General features: G+C 48.3%; 2 protein-coding genes across 2 annotated transcripts; both read left to right on the top strand.

Moving 5' to 3' along the window:
* Window positions 1–4,143: 4,143 nt before the first annotated feature.
* Window positions 4,144–5,097, top strand: LAJ45_03667 (uncharacterized protein; the record flags this gene model as incomplete). The annotated part of the gene is made up of 1 exon (XM_046113252.1): window positions 4,144–5,097. One exon carries the CDS (start codon window positions 4,144–4,146, stop codon window positions 5,095–5,097), a length of 954 nt encoding a protein of 317 aa, XP_045973545.1.
* A 3,455-nt stretch (window positions 5,098–8,552) lies between these two features.
* LAJ45_03666 (uncharacterized protein) lies at window positions 8,553–10,091 on the top strand (the record flags this gene model as incomplete). Its single annotated transcript, XM_046113251.1, has 1 exon — window positions 8,553–10,091. The coding sequence occupies one exon, from the start codon at window positions 8,553–8,555 to the stop codon at window positions 10,089–10,091; it is 1,539 nt and encodes a 512-aa protein (XP_045973544.1).
* Window positions 10,092–14,274: the final 4,183 nt, after the last annotated feature.

Below are 14,274 nucleotides of genomic sequence, written 5' to 3'. Positions count from 1 at the left end.
CACTGCCGCTCATGAATGAGCTAGCCGACGCAACGAAAGGAGCACTCTACTTCACGAAAAGAGACCTGAAAAATGGCTATAATCTGATTAGGATTGCCAAGGGCGAAGAATGGAAAACCGCTTTCCGAACAAAATACGGCCTCTTCGAATATAGGGTAATGCCTTTCGGCTTGACCAATGCGCCTGCGTCGTTTCAGGTCATGGTCAATACCATATTCAAGGATCTTCTAGATCAAGGCGTAGTAGTCTACCTGGATGACATCTTAATGTATTCAAAGACTAGAGAAGAGCATATGACTCTTGTACGGGAAGTTTTGGAGCGACTGCGACGACACCACCTATACGGAAACCTCGAAAAAACGGAATGGTATCAACAGGAGGTAGAGTTCCTGGGATTCATACTATCAGGAAAAGGGAACCGAGTATCACCAAAGAAAGTCCAGGCGATCGAAGGCTGGTTAGCCCCAACCAAGGTCAAGGAACTCCAGTGCTTCCTCGGATTCGCCAATTTCCTAAGACGGTTTATCCACCGATATTCTGAGGTTTGCAGACCCATGACCGATCTCCTGAAGAAAGGTTCTGTATGGGAATGGGGCAGGGAACAGCAAGACGCGTTCGACGAGCTCAAAAGGAGATTTACGTCTGCTCCAATACTCCGACACTATGACGAACACCGCGAAGCAATCGTGGAGACTGATGCGAGTGATTGGGCCGAGGCCGCAGTACTCTCTCAGGTGTTCGAGGACGGTATCCTACATCCGGTAGCTTACCACTCTCGCAAGTTCAACGAGGCAGAGGTCAACTACGAGATCTATGACAAGGAGATGCTCGCAATAGTCTCTGCTCTCTTGACTTGGAGACACTGGCTGGAAGGGACGGACATCCCTATCCAGATACATTCGGATCACCAAAACCTGCAGTATTTCACAACGACCAAGAAGTTGTCGAGAAGACAAGCCAGATGGGCCGAGAAGATAGCACCTTTTCGCTTCAAAATCCATTACCGACCAGGCGAAAAGAACGGCAAGCCAGATGCACTTACAAGGCGTCCGGAGTTCGCGATGGAAGGGGGAGTAATGCGTGAGCAGCCCGTAAAACAGCTACTCAATGCAGAACAGTTTGTCAGAAAATCACGGACTAGCGTAGAAACTGGGCCTGAAGTGATTGGCAACCCCGAAGAGGAATGGAATCAGTTGGATCAGTGGTACGACATACCGAGCGTAGAGCTGCCTCAGCCACTACAGGGTTGGTATGAACAGGAAAGACGATGGGTTCGGAGGATGGTTCCGGATGAACACCTCCCTGACTCAAACCTTGAGATCTTCGGACCACCGGAGGCTGCTATCGTAAAGGTAGAGCCTGCCGCTGAATGGAGTCCCGATTCGAATGACCCCACCCACGATGGTCGATGGGTAGTACCAGGCTACGCGGTCAAGCAGGTCATCGAAGAACATCATGATCGACCCGTAGCGGGGCATCTAGGAAGGGATAAAACCCTTGAGTTGATTGATAGGAACTACTGGTGGCCAGGAATGTCCACGGATGTAGCCAACTTTGTCAAGACCTGCGATGTATGCCAGAGAGCCAAGCAACGTCGGAGACACTTGTCACTCCCTCAACCCCTAGAGTTAGCCACCACACCTTGGACTGATATCTCGATGGATTTCGTAGTAGAAATGCCAAAGGAGAAATCAGGATTCCGTAACGTATTGGTAGTTGTGGATCGTTTTACGAAAATGGCTCACTTCATTCCAATGACGGGAATCAACGCGGAACAGACCGCTAACGCATTTGTCAAGGACATCTGGCGTTTTCACGGACTTCCTAGGAGCATCGTTTCTGATAGAGGAACCCAGTTCGTGTCAGCATTCTGGGCGGCCATCACGGAAAGATTGGGAATTCGTAGAAGACTCTCCACATCATTCCACCCGCAGACCGATGGCCAGACAGAACGGACCAACCAGCACATGGAAGGTTATATCCGGGCATATACGGCAGGAACAGGCAAGAAGTGGAAGGACCTGTTACCTATCTGCGAATACGCCTATAATAATGCGAAGCACACGTCGACGGGACAATCACCGTTCTACTGCAACTATGGCTTCCACCCTCGGACGGACTGGCCTACAGATGCGGAGATCGAACGTTTAGATGCCAACGGGAACAACTACTTGGACGAGATCATCACGGCTCATGAGTTAGCAAGAGATACGCTACAGAAGACCTTCGACAGGATGGCGTCAAAGCCAGGACCAGCAGTACAGCGGTTCACTATCGGTCAGAAGGTCTTGCTGGATACTCGGAACCTAGGCGGATACTCCAAGTGGTCAGATAAATTTACAGGACCATTCACGATCTCAGCGGTGATAGGCAATCGGGCTTACCGCCTTGAACTCCCGGTAGAATGGAGGGTTCATGACGTATTCCACGAGATGCTGCTACGGCCCTATCGCGAGGACCCGGATCCCACTAGGCAGCAAAACACACGAAAACGACTAGCAACACCCGAGCAACAGGAGGCATTGGCGGATGAGAACTTCCAGCCAACCTCCAACATACGACCCCATACGCGAAGTCGAGGCCCAGCGATCGATGACGAACGGGCTCATAAGCGACAACGGAACAGGCGGGACTAAGCTCGATACCTTTCCCTACTCTATGACTTTTCCCACAGGGTTTTTATCATAGAAGGGTTTTAACGGTCGAGGGCGACGTCTAGGAAGGGGAGTAGTGTTACAGGAACTACGGAGCACTGTCCTAGAGGCGAAGGACAGTGAGGAATACGAGTGACGGGTTGTGATGCGAAGACGGTCGGGTAACGGAAGGACAAGCATAGAAAGGTATCGGGTGGTGTGGGGGCACGCGGTGTTACCACACTAGTACCATACTATTGTGACGGCACGTTTACTATTGGGTGTCTCACCCGGAATAGAATGGGAAGCGGGGCTTACGGCTGCAGGCTGTTCTACTTAGGGAAGTAGGTCTAGGACAATAGTATGGTGCGACCCGATGACTGGCAATTGCAAGGTTCATGGTTACGTGTCGGAATTAGAATGGAGGACGGAACTATGCGGGGGCGCTTTTCTATCTGGGTTATCTTCGGGAGCTTGACCTTATTCTATTTATCGTTGTATCAGTTAGTATTAGAAAGCGGGCCTTGGCATAGGTTCCCACATGTATAAATAGGGCAGGATTCTGCGAAGACTTGAGGGTATCATCAACCATCAAGTCAAGGGAATCCGGTTTACAATATCATCAGTTTAAACGCTACAGAATTATCGCTTAGCACTGGCCATTTCCCCAAACAGGAAGCATTGGGATGTGTTGATGATAATACTTTTAAATAAAGCTTATATAAAAATACCCTTAATTAATTCACCTTAAGACAATACTTATTGAAGATTAGATGTAACTGGATTGATAGAATAGAGGAATCAATAGTCGTTTAACTGTGATCCGTCAGCTTAGTAGATGTAACTGTGCTTCATGAGGTATCACTCGTTCCCGGCTCCAGCAAGTTTACGCAACGACAGATCTTGAAGCGTCATGACCGATGTTTTTTATTGGTTCTGCCCTTCAAAGAAGACGATTGACTCACAGTAATGTATAAACATACACAGATGCAAATTTGTTGATCAGAGCAATTTAAACCATGGGGGAGGGGGTTGGCTAGGCAACATAGAAAGAAGATGGGAGGGACCAACACTTACGTCAGAGCATATTTAAGTTCAAGCTAAGAGTTTTGCTAAGGAATACACTTTGTCACATGACAGACGGCTGAGGTAACGTCCCGTAGCTCTGCATTGCTTCCTCTTAGCACATCCAAGCTACCAATGAGACGCGTAAGTGTTCACCCCAGAATTTAAGTCTGCTGGCCTTGGCCCCGAACAATAGGTTTTGCACTACCTTCCGACTAACCGCAATACAATATAGGTACCCTGTCGCCCGTCTCCAAAACCTTGGCTGTTCGACGCTTAAAAACATAGGTCTCACATCTCAGGTCCTGTCCCCCGACATCTTCTTCTTTCCTCATCACAACATCAACAACTTAATCACACATCTCTCTACATTCAGAACCACAAATTGAAAATGCCTCGTCCTCCTCCCTCTTACACAAACCCCCTCGGGCCACACCAACGCACCATGACCCCCGCCGAGGCCCGTCGTTTCGCCGCCAGGGCCGACGACGCCGTTGCCCTCTTCGACCAAGAAGTCTCTGCGCGTGCCCTCGCTGCCATCCACGACCCTCCGATCCCTGCCATTCCCCTCATGCCATCGCCCCCCGAACTCACCATCGCTCGCCCGGCCTTCACTTCCGCTTCTGAGAGGATCTTTACCTCCCGCCGTGGCCCCCGCGCAATCCGTATCTCTCCCTCTGTCTCTCCAACCTCCCATGCCAATGGCATCCTCAGAGCCCGCTCTACAAACTTCGGAGTAGAAATTGGGAACTACATCGATGACACTACGCTTGCCCGCCCCCGCCGGCGCAATGTCAACCGCGAGACCTCCGATGCTCCTCTCAATCAGTATTCTGACATGCCTAATGATGAGGACGAGGATGTCGATATGGACGAGGACGACGACGATGACAGTGAAGATGAAGACGATCACGAAGGACCACAGTATACCGAGGCTGGAAATAACGACGATAACGATAGCGAAGATAATACCATTGACCCCGCAGCGGGATGGCGTCTTCAGGACCAGGAGGTGGTGCTGGAGCGGATTGGTGCCGGACTGCGGCCCGGAACATTTGAGGAGGAGCTTGTTCGTGATGAGGGACTTAGGGCTATAGAGACGCGCATGGACAGTCGGAGGAGGGAGAGGGAGGCTACAGGGCGAGTGACGAGGTTGGCTCGCAATGTGGGGGTGGGTGGTGGCGGAGTGAGCCTCGGAGGTGCTAGGAGCATCAGTCCGATAATGCGGCAGCCACAGGTGCCAAAGATGGAGTGGCCAGATGCGAGGAAGATGACGAAGGAGGAGCTGGCGGCATATAACAAGAAGGCAATTGCAGAGGATAGGGAGGCAGAGGCGAAGTGGAGAGAGGAGAAGGATAGGAAGGATAAGGAGGAGGAGGGGAAGCAGAAGGCGGTGTGAGAGCAGTATGGTGGAGTAGCTGTGCTTCAATATGGTGAGCGATGATATGGGGTAAGACTGTTGTCGTCTTGAGTACCATTTCTACAAGTTTTTCTGTAAGTTGGTCTACAAATTTCTGGCGTCTTTTTTACTCCGCTATCTTTTATTGTATAAGATATGGCTTTAGGGAGTGTGAAAAGGAGTTAAATAAACAATTTGTTCTTAGATTTACTTTCATGTTTCTAAACCATGAAATATTACTTTGTTGTCCGAATACGTGTCCTTTAGTCCTACCTTTTCCAGTTGTTTGTACTATTAGAGGCAAAGAATGTTCTTCAAAGCATTCTATCACACATACAGCTGACCAATCGGCTCTTTGCATTTTCTCCACTCCGTAATATTAAAGAAGCCAAAGAAATGGCGTCTTCGAACTCCAGTCCAGTGAAAAATCAACTGGCCAGTAATATACTGTGACTCATTGCCTCTCGTAGTAATTCAACTCAACCTCAAATGGTTTCTGTTTTCTTGTGCACAAATCACCCTCCCTCATTCTGGTGTAACGGATAGTTTTGACATAATTACGATCCCTCGATCCTCCCTCATCCCCCGGACAGAAACAAACGGACAGGTAACCCTTCCAACCTAACAGATATATCTAACACACATCAGAGAAGTTTTGACGTTTGTATAGTGCGGTCAGCAACAAAATATCAAAAAAAGACATTCCACCTAAATACATCCGCATCCGCCATTGTCAAAGAAACATGAAGAGCTTCCAAATTCCCTACCATCGGAACGCCCTGTCCGATGCCCATGGACATAGGTCTCACACCATAGAATTTACAAGTCCAATTCATCCCATGGAAATCTCTTCTCACGACCCGGCGTTCCCCCGTACCCTACCCCATAAGTACCACAGCCCCGGCCGAGTTTCAACCCACACTGCAACGCTGTCACAAAAAAGTCAAATGTTACTCAGAAATAAAGAACACGGGCTACAACTACAAACGCGAACTATTCCAACCCCACAGGCGGACATAATGAACCGCCCAATGATTATACTCGGTGTCGGCGATCAGCCCCCCACTGCCACCAGTGGAACCTCCGGTACCCTTGACCTAATGTACCTCCCTCGAGTCCCATTGAGGCCACCGCTACCAGTACTCATCCCACCTCTACCAAAGCTACCATTCCTGTCGCCGAGGCCACATTTCCTGTCACCTGGGCTACCGTGTCCACTAACATCGTTTCCACTAACACCATATCCACTAACACCGAGGCCACCCTAGCCTCAACCACCGACGCAGGACCCACGGATACCTGGACCCTCTCTACATCCCCAAGCCTCTAGCGCGCGTAGTGCATGCATAGCCTTACAAAACCCCCTCAACGCACACTCACGCCTGCGCAAGTCGTATCCAAGCAGAAGTACCTTCGGAAGATGGCCTTTCTCGGAGAATCGCGCTTGCGTTGGCTGCAGGTGCTGGGGAGGCTCCGTATGGGCGGAAGAGGAGGAGGAGGGTGGTAAAGCAGGCGAGAAAGGAGGTGTAGAGGATGGAGATGAAGGAGCAGGGGGAGCAAGAAGTGAGGAAAGAGGTAAAACAGGAGTACATGGAACAGGTAGAGCTGAAGGAGGTGAAGGAGGGGGTGAGGGTGATCGGGATTCAGTGAGTCTAGAGAGCTTCTAGACGTGTCTGATAGGGCTTATAGCAATGGGACATCGAGAAAAGAATCTGGGGGGTTTCATTTGCTTTTTTTCTTTTTTTTTTTTGGCTTTCTGCTTATCCTCCGGGCGTTATCATGGGGTATAGGTGGCTGTTAGATGTTATATAGGGAGATAGAAGAATGAAACACAATCGATAAAGCGCCGGCATGAGGTTCAACTCGAGCTTTGTCGATGGAGCTCTCAAAGAAGAACCACTAACCTACGACAGTCTTCTCACTGCCACTCTCCTAGCTATGTCATTGAATCAGTAAATGAATCAAAAATTTACCATACTTCCTTATCGTAAAATCCATCGGAAATAGTGCTTGGGAAGAAAGAAAATCTATCCATAAAACGAATTATTTTTAACGTCGAAATGAATCTGGAAATGGGACTTAGGTGCAACTTAATACTTTCAAAAATACAATATTTGGTCCAATACCATAAACACTGCCTTGAGTGGGATGGCGACTCTACCACCTATTTAAATAAATCAGGGAATGAATCGATGATTTTCCCCACGTCTCCGGCGTAAAATGCATCAGAAAGGGGCTCTAAGATGAAACACGTTTTCCCGTGTAAATGAATCCTTTTTGTACTGGGAAATGAATCAGGAAATTGGACTCAAGTGAAACTTAATCCCTTAATAAATATATTCTATGTCCCAATACCATATCCGATGCATTGAGTGGGAGGACCTTCCTCGATGAATGTTATACAAAACTCTACCAGTTATGTAAATAGATCAGGAGGCGGGTAGGGGGCTGACCCTCCTTCGCCACTGAAACATTCACCGGAAAAGTGCCCTTAAATTGAACACAATTTCCCCGGTAAATAAACTTTATCTATGTGTGGAGATCAGGAAACGGGAGTGAGGTGCAGGAATCTACCAGCTATGTACATGAATCAGGAAATGAATTAGATATCTTTTCTACTTCGCTCTTGTAAAATGAATCGGAAAAGTGTTCTCAAATGAAACAAAATATCGCTTGTAAATGCGTCTTTTTTATACTGGGAAATGAATCCAGGAATAGGACTTAAGTGCAACTTAATGCTTAAACTAACACATGATTTTACCCTTTACAAAATGCGTTCCCTGCGGTAGGAGGGCCACGGGATACCCCTACAGCTCCCTTGAAATCACACTCATGGAGACTACATGTACCTATATTTGATTCAAGTTTCTAGCGGTGGTGATCGACGCTGCAACACGCCATTCCTTCTGGTTCAGCTAGCTGCTTATTCATCCAATCGGTGTCAATGATAAACTTGATAGTAAACCCAGCCAAGATTGGTAAGAAGGACAACGCCCATAGCGGTTTGAGTGCTGTATCAAAACCAGAAAACCCTCCTATATCACGAGGAGGGCGAAAAGCTCAAATACCAGCAATACCGGTTGTTTAACAAACCATAAACACCCAATATAAAATCTAAAAACAATGTTAGAGAATGATAAACACCAAAATGTACTCGAGATACATCAAGTACTAGAATACTACTACTACTTGGGTGTACACAACATCTGGGAGTAAATCAGCTAATCCAGAGTGACAATTGGGGTGATGATCCTCGGTGCACTCACGTGACAAGCCCAAACATTCACTGAAATCTCCTCGCCCAGCTGGCAGCCCCCACCGGCCTTGTACCCAACTCCAACTGCCCAACCTCCCTCAACGCCTTCACCCCTCCTTTCTCCAACACACAACCACAACAACCAACATTTCTCTCCTCCTCACTTCAATCCCAACTATCAACAAGCACAAAGATTAGGATGTTTCGCGGGAACGCTCCCACCCCTCCTCCAGGAACTCCTCCACCGAGTCTCCCAACTGGAATAAGATTACCAGTGCCAGGAGTAACACCAACAAGATCCACAGCACCCAGTTCCAGCACACCAACACCATCCAGAAGTGGAACCAGTCTGAGCAGACCAGACACCCCCCAACTACCCATTGCCTTCGGTCCCGACCCTTTTTACTTCCATCTCCCAGACCTTGACAATAGTGACACCAATAGGGCAGACTCGGACAACATGGAGTGGGCAGGAGGAACACCTCGCCCCTCTTCTCTCCCCGCCCAAGCCCCCTCAACCCCCCTCCCCCCCTCCGCCGCTTCCAACCAAATTGACTCCATGTCAGCTACCCAATCCAACCCCATCACACCCATCCTCCACCTCATGCCCTCTCGCCCCTGGACACGCAACGAGATCCGCGAGGATCTCATCCACCGCCTAACCAGCCTTATCAACTACCCAACCCCACCCACCTACGCCCTCCTACAGTGCAGAATATCAGAAATCCGAACCGTGGCCATCACTCTCACACTCCTCGCCAATAGAACGCCGCCCGAGGAGCTCACCCCCGATAATACACCACCTACCTCACTTGATAACCTCGTCCTAGAAGAATATCGGACATACCTGGCCAATGAAGCGGCGACCCAGCAACAAGTGCGCGAGTCAACCCCTGACTCTGGGCTCACCGCCAGCAACGACGAGGCCGTGGGCCGTGCCATGGCACACTTTAATACACTCCTGCGCTCCATGCGCAGCGAGGGCGGCGGCATATCCTTCACAGCCTCTGTTCTTGCGGCGCGGGAGGCGGTTTCAAGTATGCTCCCTGGCGGGCCCGCGTGGGCTCGGGATGAAGCCGGATCTACAGTTGGCTGGAACCCGAGCCAGGACGCCGCTGCTGCTGCTAGGTCCAGAGAGAGGCAGGAGGCGGCAAGGGGACGTTTTGAGGAACTCAGGAATGCGGGGCCATCCTACTGGGGTGATGGAGTACCACAGGGCGCACAGTCATCACCTGGGAGTGGATTCATGAGGAGGGAGAGGTTGGATGATTCAGATAGCTCGACAGCCTCAGGCCCGTCGCAGAGAGCAGCTGAGAGCGAGGCGGGCGATGGGCCTGACCTCGGCATCCTCGGCCTCCTGGGCGGCCGGCCGACAGCGGAGTACTATCGTAGCAGGTTCCCGATGGCTACGGATGAGGAAATCGCTGAAGCCTTGATCCGTAGGGAAGTGTTCCGCCCGCGTCGTGTGGCGAGGCAGACTAGGAATCGTGATCCTAGGAGTGCGGGGGTGTCGACTAGGGTGTGGCCGGATGCGAGGAGCATGACCGCGGAGCAGATCGCGGAGTTTAATAGAGTGGCGAGGATGGAGGATAGGGAGGAGGATGAGAGGATAGAGAGACAAAGAGCGGAGGAGAGAAGAAGGGTAGAGGAGGAGGAGGGTAGGATAGCTGCAGTGAGGGAGCAGGTGACAAGAAGGTTGAGGGATGCGATGGAGGAGGAGATGAGAGGTGCCAGTTAGATAGTTTGAAAAGAGTAAAAGAATAGCTGGGCTCTTGCTGTTTGTGGCCAGTGGTAGGCTTGTAAAGGTTTACCTTGTGAGAGTAAAGATGAATGAAAGTTCCTTATTGGTTTGAGCGTTTGTAATGTGCGGTTCTTTTTCTACATTTCTACCATCATGTGCTCGCGACATGTAGATAGCGAGCGATGGTATCCCTGGTCTTTTGGAATATCTGTAGCTAGAGACTATAAGCCTCCCGCCAGATATATCGATCTAACATAGTACAAGCAGAACCTGCTTTTAAACAAGGCGAGTTGTCTGAATGGGCTATATAACCTGCTTGTTAAGTAAGCTCGTGGCTGTTCCCCTGCGTCTTTGTGCAGTCATGTATCAAGATGTCAACGCCGAGAGATTCCAGAACCTTCTGCTTCTATACTGATCTGCTTGATGCATTGGCACGTTTTCTCCCCAAAGAGACGGACTGGGCAGTGATTCCAACGGTTGAACCCGGTTGTATTGAGAGGTCATACCATACCGAACTGAACTGAATTACATGTCCAACTGAACTGAACTAAACTGAACTGGATCGTAGTTCTCTTAACTGGTTTAAGAACTAGAACCGTTCTTTTGTTTGGTTTGCAGGTTCATAAACTAGATCTTTTTTCAGAGTCCGTTTCTTGGTTTATTAGGCGCAATTGAGCCCGCCCAAAACCAGTCAAGGTCAGGAAATACGTCCTCTATGTGACGGGTACCTGCATGATAGAACCGTTTAGTAAACCGGTCTGAACCGGTTTTTGATTGTGATGAACCGTTCAAACCGAATTAGCTCAAAGACAAGAACTGAACCGAAATATTAACTAAACCGGTTTACCAAAACCGGTTTGTTTGGTAGAACGGGTGAACCGTTCGAAACACTGGTACTGGCATCCTATATTACATTACTTGTACCCCCCCAAATGTCTGTTGTGATGGGTTCTCTAAATATCGCTGTCTTCAAATACGCGGAAATGTATTAGACATTTATATGAGATACAACCCTTCCTTCCTCGGGGAAAACAACACTCGACCAGCCACCAACGTTACACAGGCCTTCTTGGCAAGGAGCTCGAGTGATAATCCATGGAGACATAACATTCCTGTGAATTCTTGGCAGGAGGCGAGTGATAGCTCGTGTATACCCGCCCCTCTAAACACCTTGTTTAGGATCATGAAACCGGCTGATGCTAATTCGCTACCTAGCATATTTCGAGATTATTTCATTGCGGAAGGTGTAGTTATATCATAGCATACAGTAAAAGAAAGTGGTTAGGACTTTGTGGGCGACGTGTCATTAACGCCGGGGTAATACAACGTCGGCTCGGGGGGTAGCTCTTGTTCGTTCTTAAGCCTTGTAGAATGTGGGGCTTTGGGCGCCACCGCGGTCTTTCTTTCTCTGAGTCAGATAGCGAAGGAATACAAGAGCATTGCAGGTACCCTTGGTGCTCTCTACTAAAAAGCGGTAAAGTTAGAATATGGCACTCTAACATGACAGGTCACTTCTCAAAACATGTATATGCATAGTTAACCTCCCAAATTTGATGGCAGCTTTTCCCCCATTGATCATACCCTATCCCTCCTGGATAAAATAATTTTTAGTCATATCCCATTAACTGTATAATGAACCCGGTATCCAACGCCAGTCCTGTGTCAATTTTACCTTCTTCGTCATTCTCACCTTCTTCTTGAACCCCCCCATCTTCTCCAAGCTAGCTTAGTTAAAAGCAACTTTGTCACAAATAGAGGCTAGAACTCATCACCACCTCTTATCTCCCCCACGGGACTAGCTTATGTGTGGTGTGCGCTAAGTATAGTCTGCTGACCCATAATAATGATGCTTAGTTGTTATTATTGTTCCGTACTACCGGAAGTCATGTGAGACTGCCATACCCTCGTGAGGCAAAGCGGCTTGGTGTTAAGAGGGAACCCGAGTGATGGGATTTTCTCAGAGGTTGGCGTTTTAAAAATATATGTTAGTAAGAGGAGAGACATGCACCCAGTCCCGTTATTCCTGCGGAAAGGTTAACACAATTTCTGTGAGGTCTGTTTAGCGGCCTGGGCTGGCGGATATAGATGTATTTTGCGTTTGAGAGAGAATATATTTGCTTTGCCAATGTTTCCTGCTGTTGGGTGGTTTCCGTCGTATGAACTGGGGATCGGGATATATGGGTGTCTGTTCCCTAATTCAAATCGTCTCTTGCGCCTGATCAAGCTGAATTAACTGAGCTGAGCTGAACTAGGTGAATATGGTTGTGCCTTGAACCTGAGAACGAAAGATGGTTTATAGCACCTAGCAAGAGCTCTGTACCTAATAATGAGTTTAACCCAAAAAAAAAACCTTTTATATACATACTAATTGTTTTAGGGTTAGGGTTTATACACTGCAGGGTGTTTGTTATTTCTATTGAGAGTTCCACGCGATGGAATACCGGTCGAGCTCAATTTTTAACCTTGACAGACTTGATAGGCAGAATTGAAGCTTAATTGAACTATTTGAGTAATGGTTATGAAAAACCGGCTAAGACCGAGAAATCAGCGAACCGTTGGAAATACTGGACCAAGGTAGTGACTTAGACAGGCAATGAACTCAGCTCCTGAGCCGGAAGGCCTATATTATAAACGCTGGGTGCGTTCACCCTTCCTGTATGTCTTGTCTTAGATATATCTGCGCACCTGGCTATCCCCCGGTGCTCGGTCCAGAGGCTACTGGCCAATTGTAATGCCTTTAAAGTTGCCTGAACTGCAACAAATAGACCTTCAAAAGCGGCGGCACGTTAATATGGGATATCTAATGGCTTTGTATGGACGATGATAGCGTGTGATAACCGGGTAAACCAAGATAGACCGAACTACATCCTATGCATGTTTAGCCTATTTTACCCTCATTGATATGCGGGATGGGGTAGGTAGAATTCTCGATGTCAGACGTCTTCATTCCTAGGTCTAGCTTTAGGAAACGAGCCACGTCCGACAACATATGTCCCATGGCAGTGCCGCAGTAAAGACACCGAGGAAGGAAAACGTACATCAAGCTTTATCTGCAATTACAGACAGCCTAAGAGGCCACATATATCAAAGCGGAAAAAACACGTTGCAATGAAAATCCTGCAGCATACTGCACAGTCCTAGTTGCAGGTTACCATCATCATTGAGCTCTTAGACTAATTAAACTCCCTTTAATATGTAAAGTACGATGCTAGTCGTGAGCGTCAGGCGCGGCGTCGCAACGCCCCCCGAACCATCACGGGTACCAGCACAGCAACCACAATTGATCTTTTGGAGAGCTGAATTTTTGTATAGTTGTGAAATAGCAGATAAATAACAATAATTTGACATTTCATATCTTGTGTATCAACCCGCCGTGAAAAGGTTGTGGAAATCTGGTCGCGCCTGACGCTCACGACTGGCATCGTACTGTACCTATATCCACGGTGATACGGGATGAAGTCATTGGGTTAGGGAATCGCCTGTGGCTCTGTATGAAGGCGAGAACCAAGACGTTGACGTGCAAACAGCCGAATCCGAAGCATCCCAGATACATAGTTCTTAGCACCACCACCTTGGTGGAACAACAACCTTCTTGAGATATGCTGAGATACGTAGGAGGATCGATAAATCTTCTTCATATATGTTTGATTGGGGCTCCAGAGCCTGGCCTATGTTTCATGTGTTTTTCCAGTGATGGCAACGTTTTCGAGCATACTCTGGGGGGAGCTATATGGTTAGGCTAGGCTTGGCAGTGTAACCTGTTAGGTGATGCGTGACATGCTTTTTTTTCGCATTTTTGGCCACATATTTCCACATTCTGTCCATTCTCCCTCCTCTTATGGTGGACTAGAAGTGTGATAAAAATATAGAAGTTTGTTTAACCTTATTAAAAGCCTCAAACAAAGTACCACGCACAAACCTTCACATAGGGTCCATGATACCCGTATAAAATTGACTTTTTCATTATCAGGGAGACCCCATGTGGAGGGGATATCATTCCCTGACCTCTTATGACCCCTGTCAGTGATTGTAGAGGTAGCGTGCAGGCGTGGTACGCGAGCAAGCCCCAGTTTCTTCCTGGTCCTTAGCGGCTAGGGCGATATACATCTTACAATGGCGTTTTTCCACAACCTCTTCCTCCAGATTCCCGAATCTAATAGACATTTGATCGTCCAATTTC

This window comes from Morchella importuna, assembly GCF_003444635.1.
Source record: "Morchella importuna strain M04M26 chromosome Unknown Morimp01GS008, whole genome shotgun sequence".
In the NCBI taxonomy this organism is placed as follows: Eukaryota; Fungi; Ascomycota; class Pezizomycetes; order Pezizales; family Morchellaceae; genus Morchella; species Morchella importuna.
Note: the sequence above shows the minus strand (reverse complement) of the source record. Positions and strands in the feature narration are given on the sequence as shown.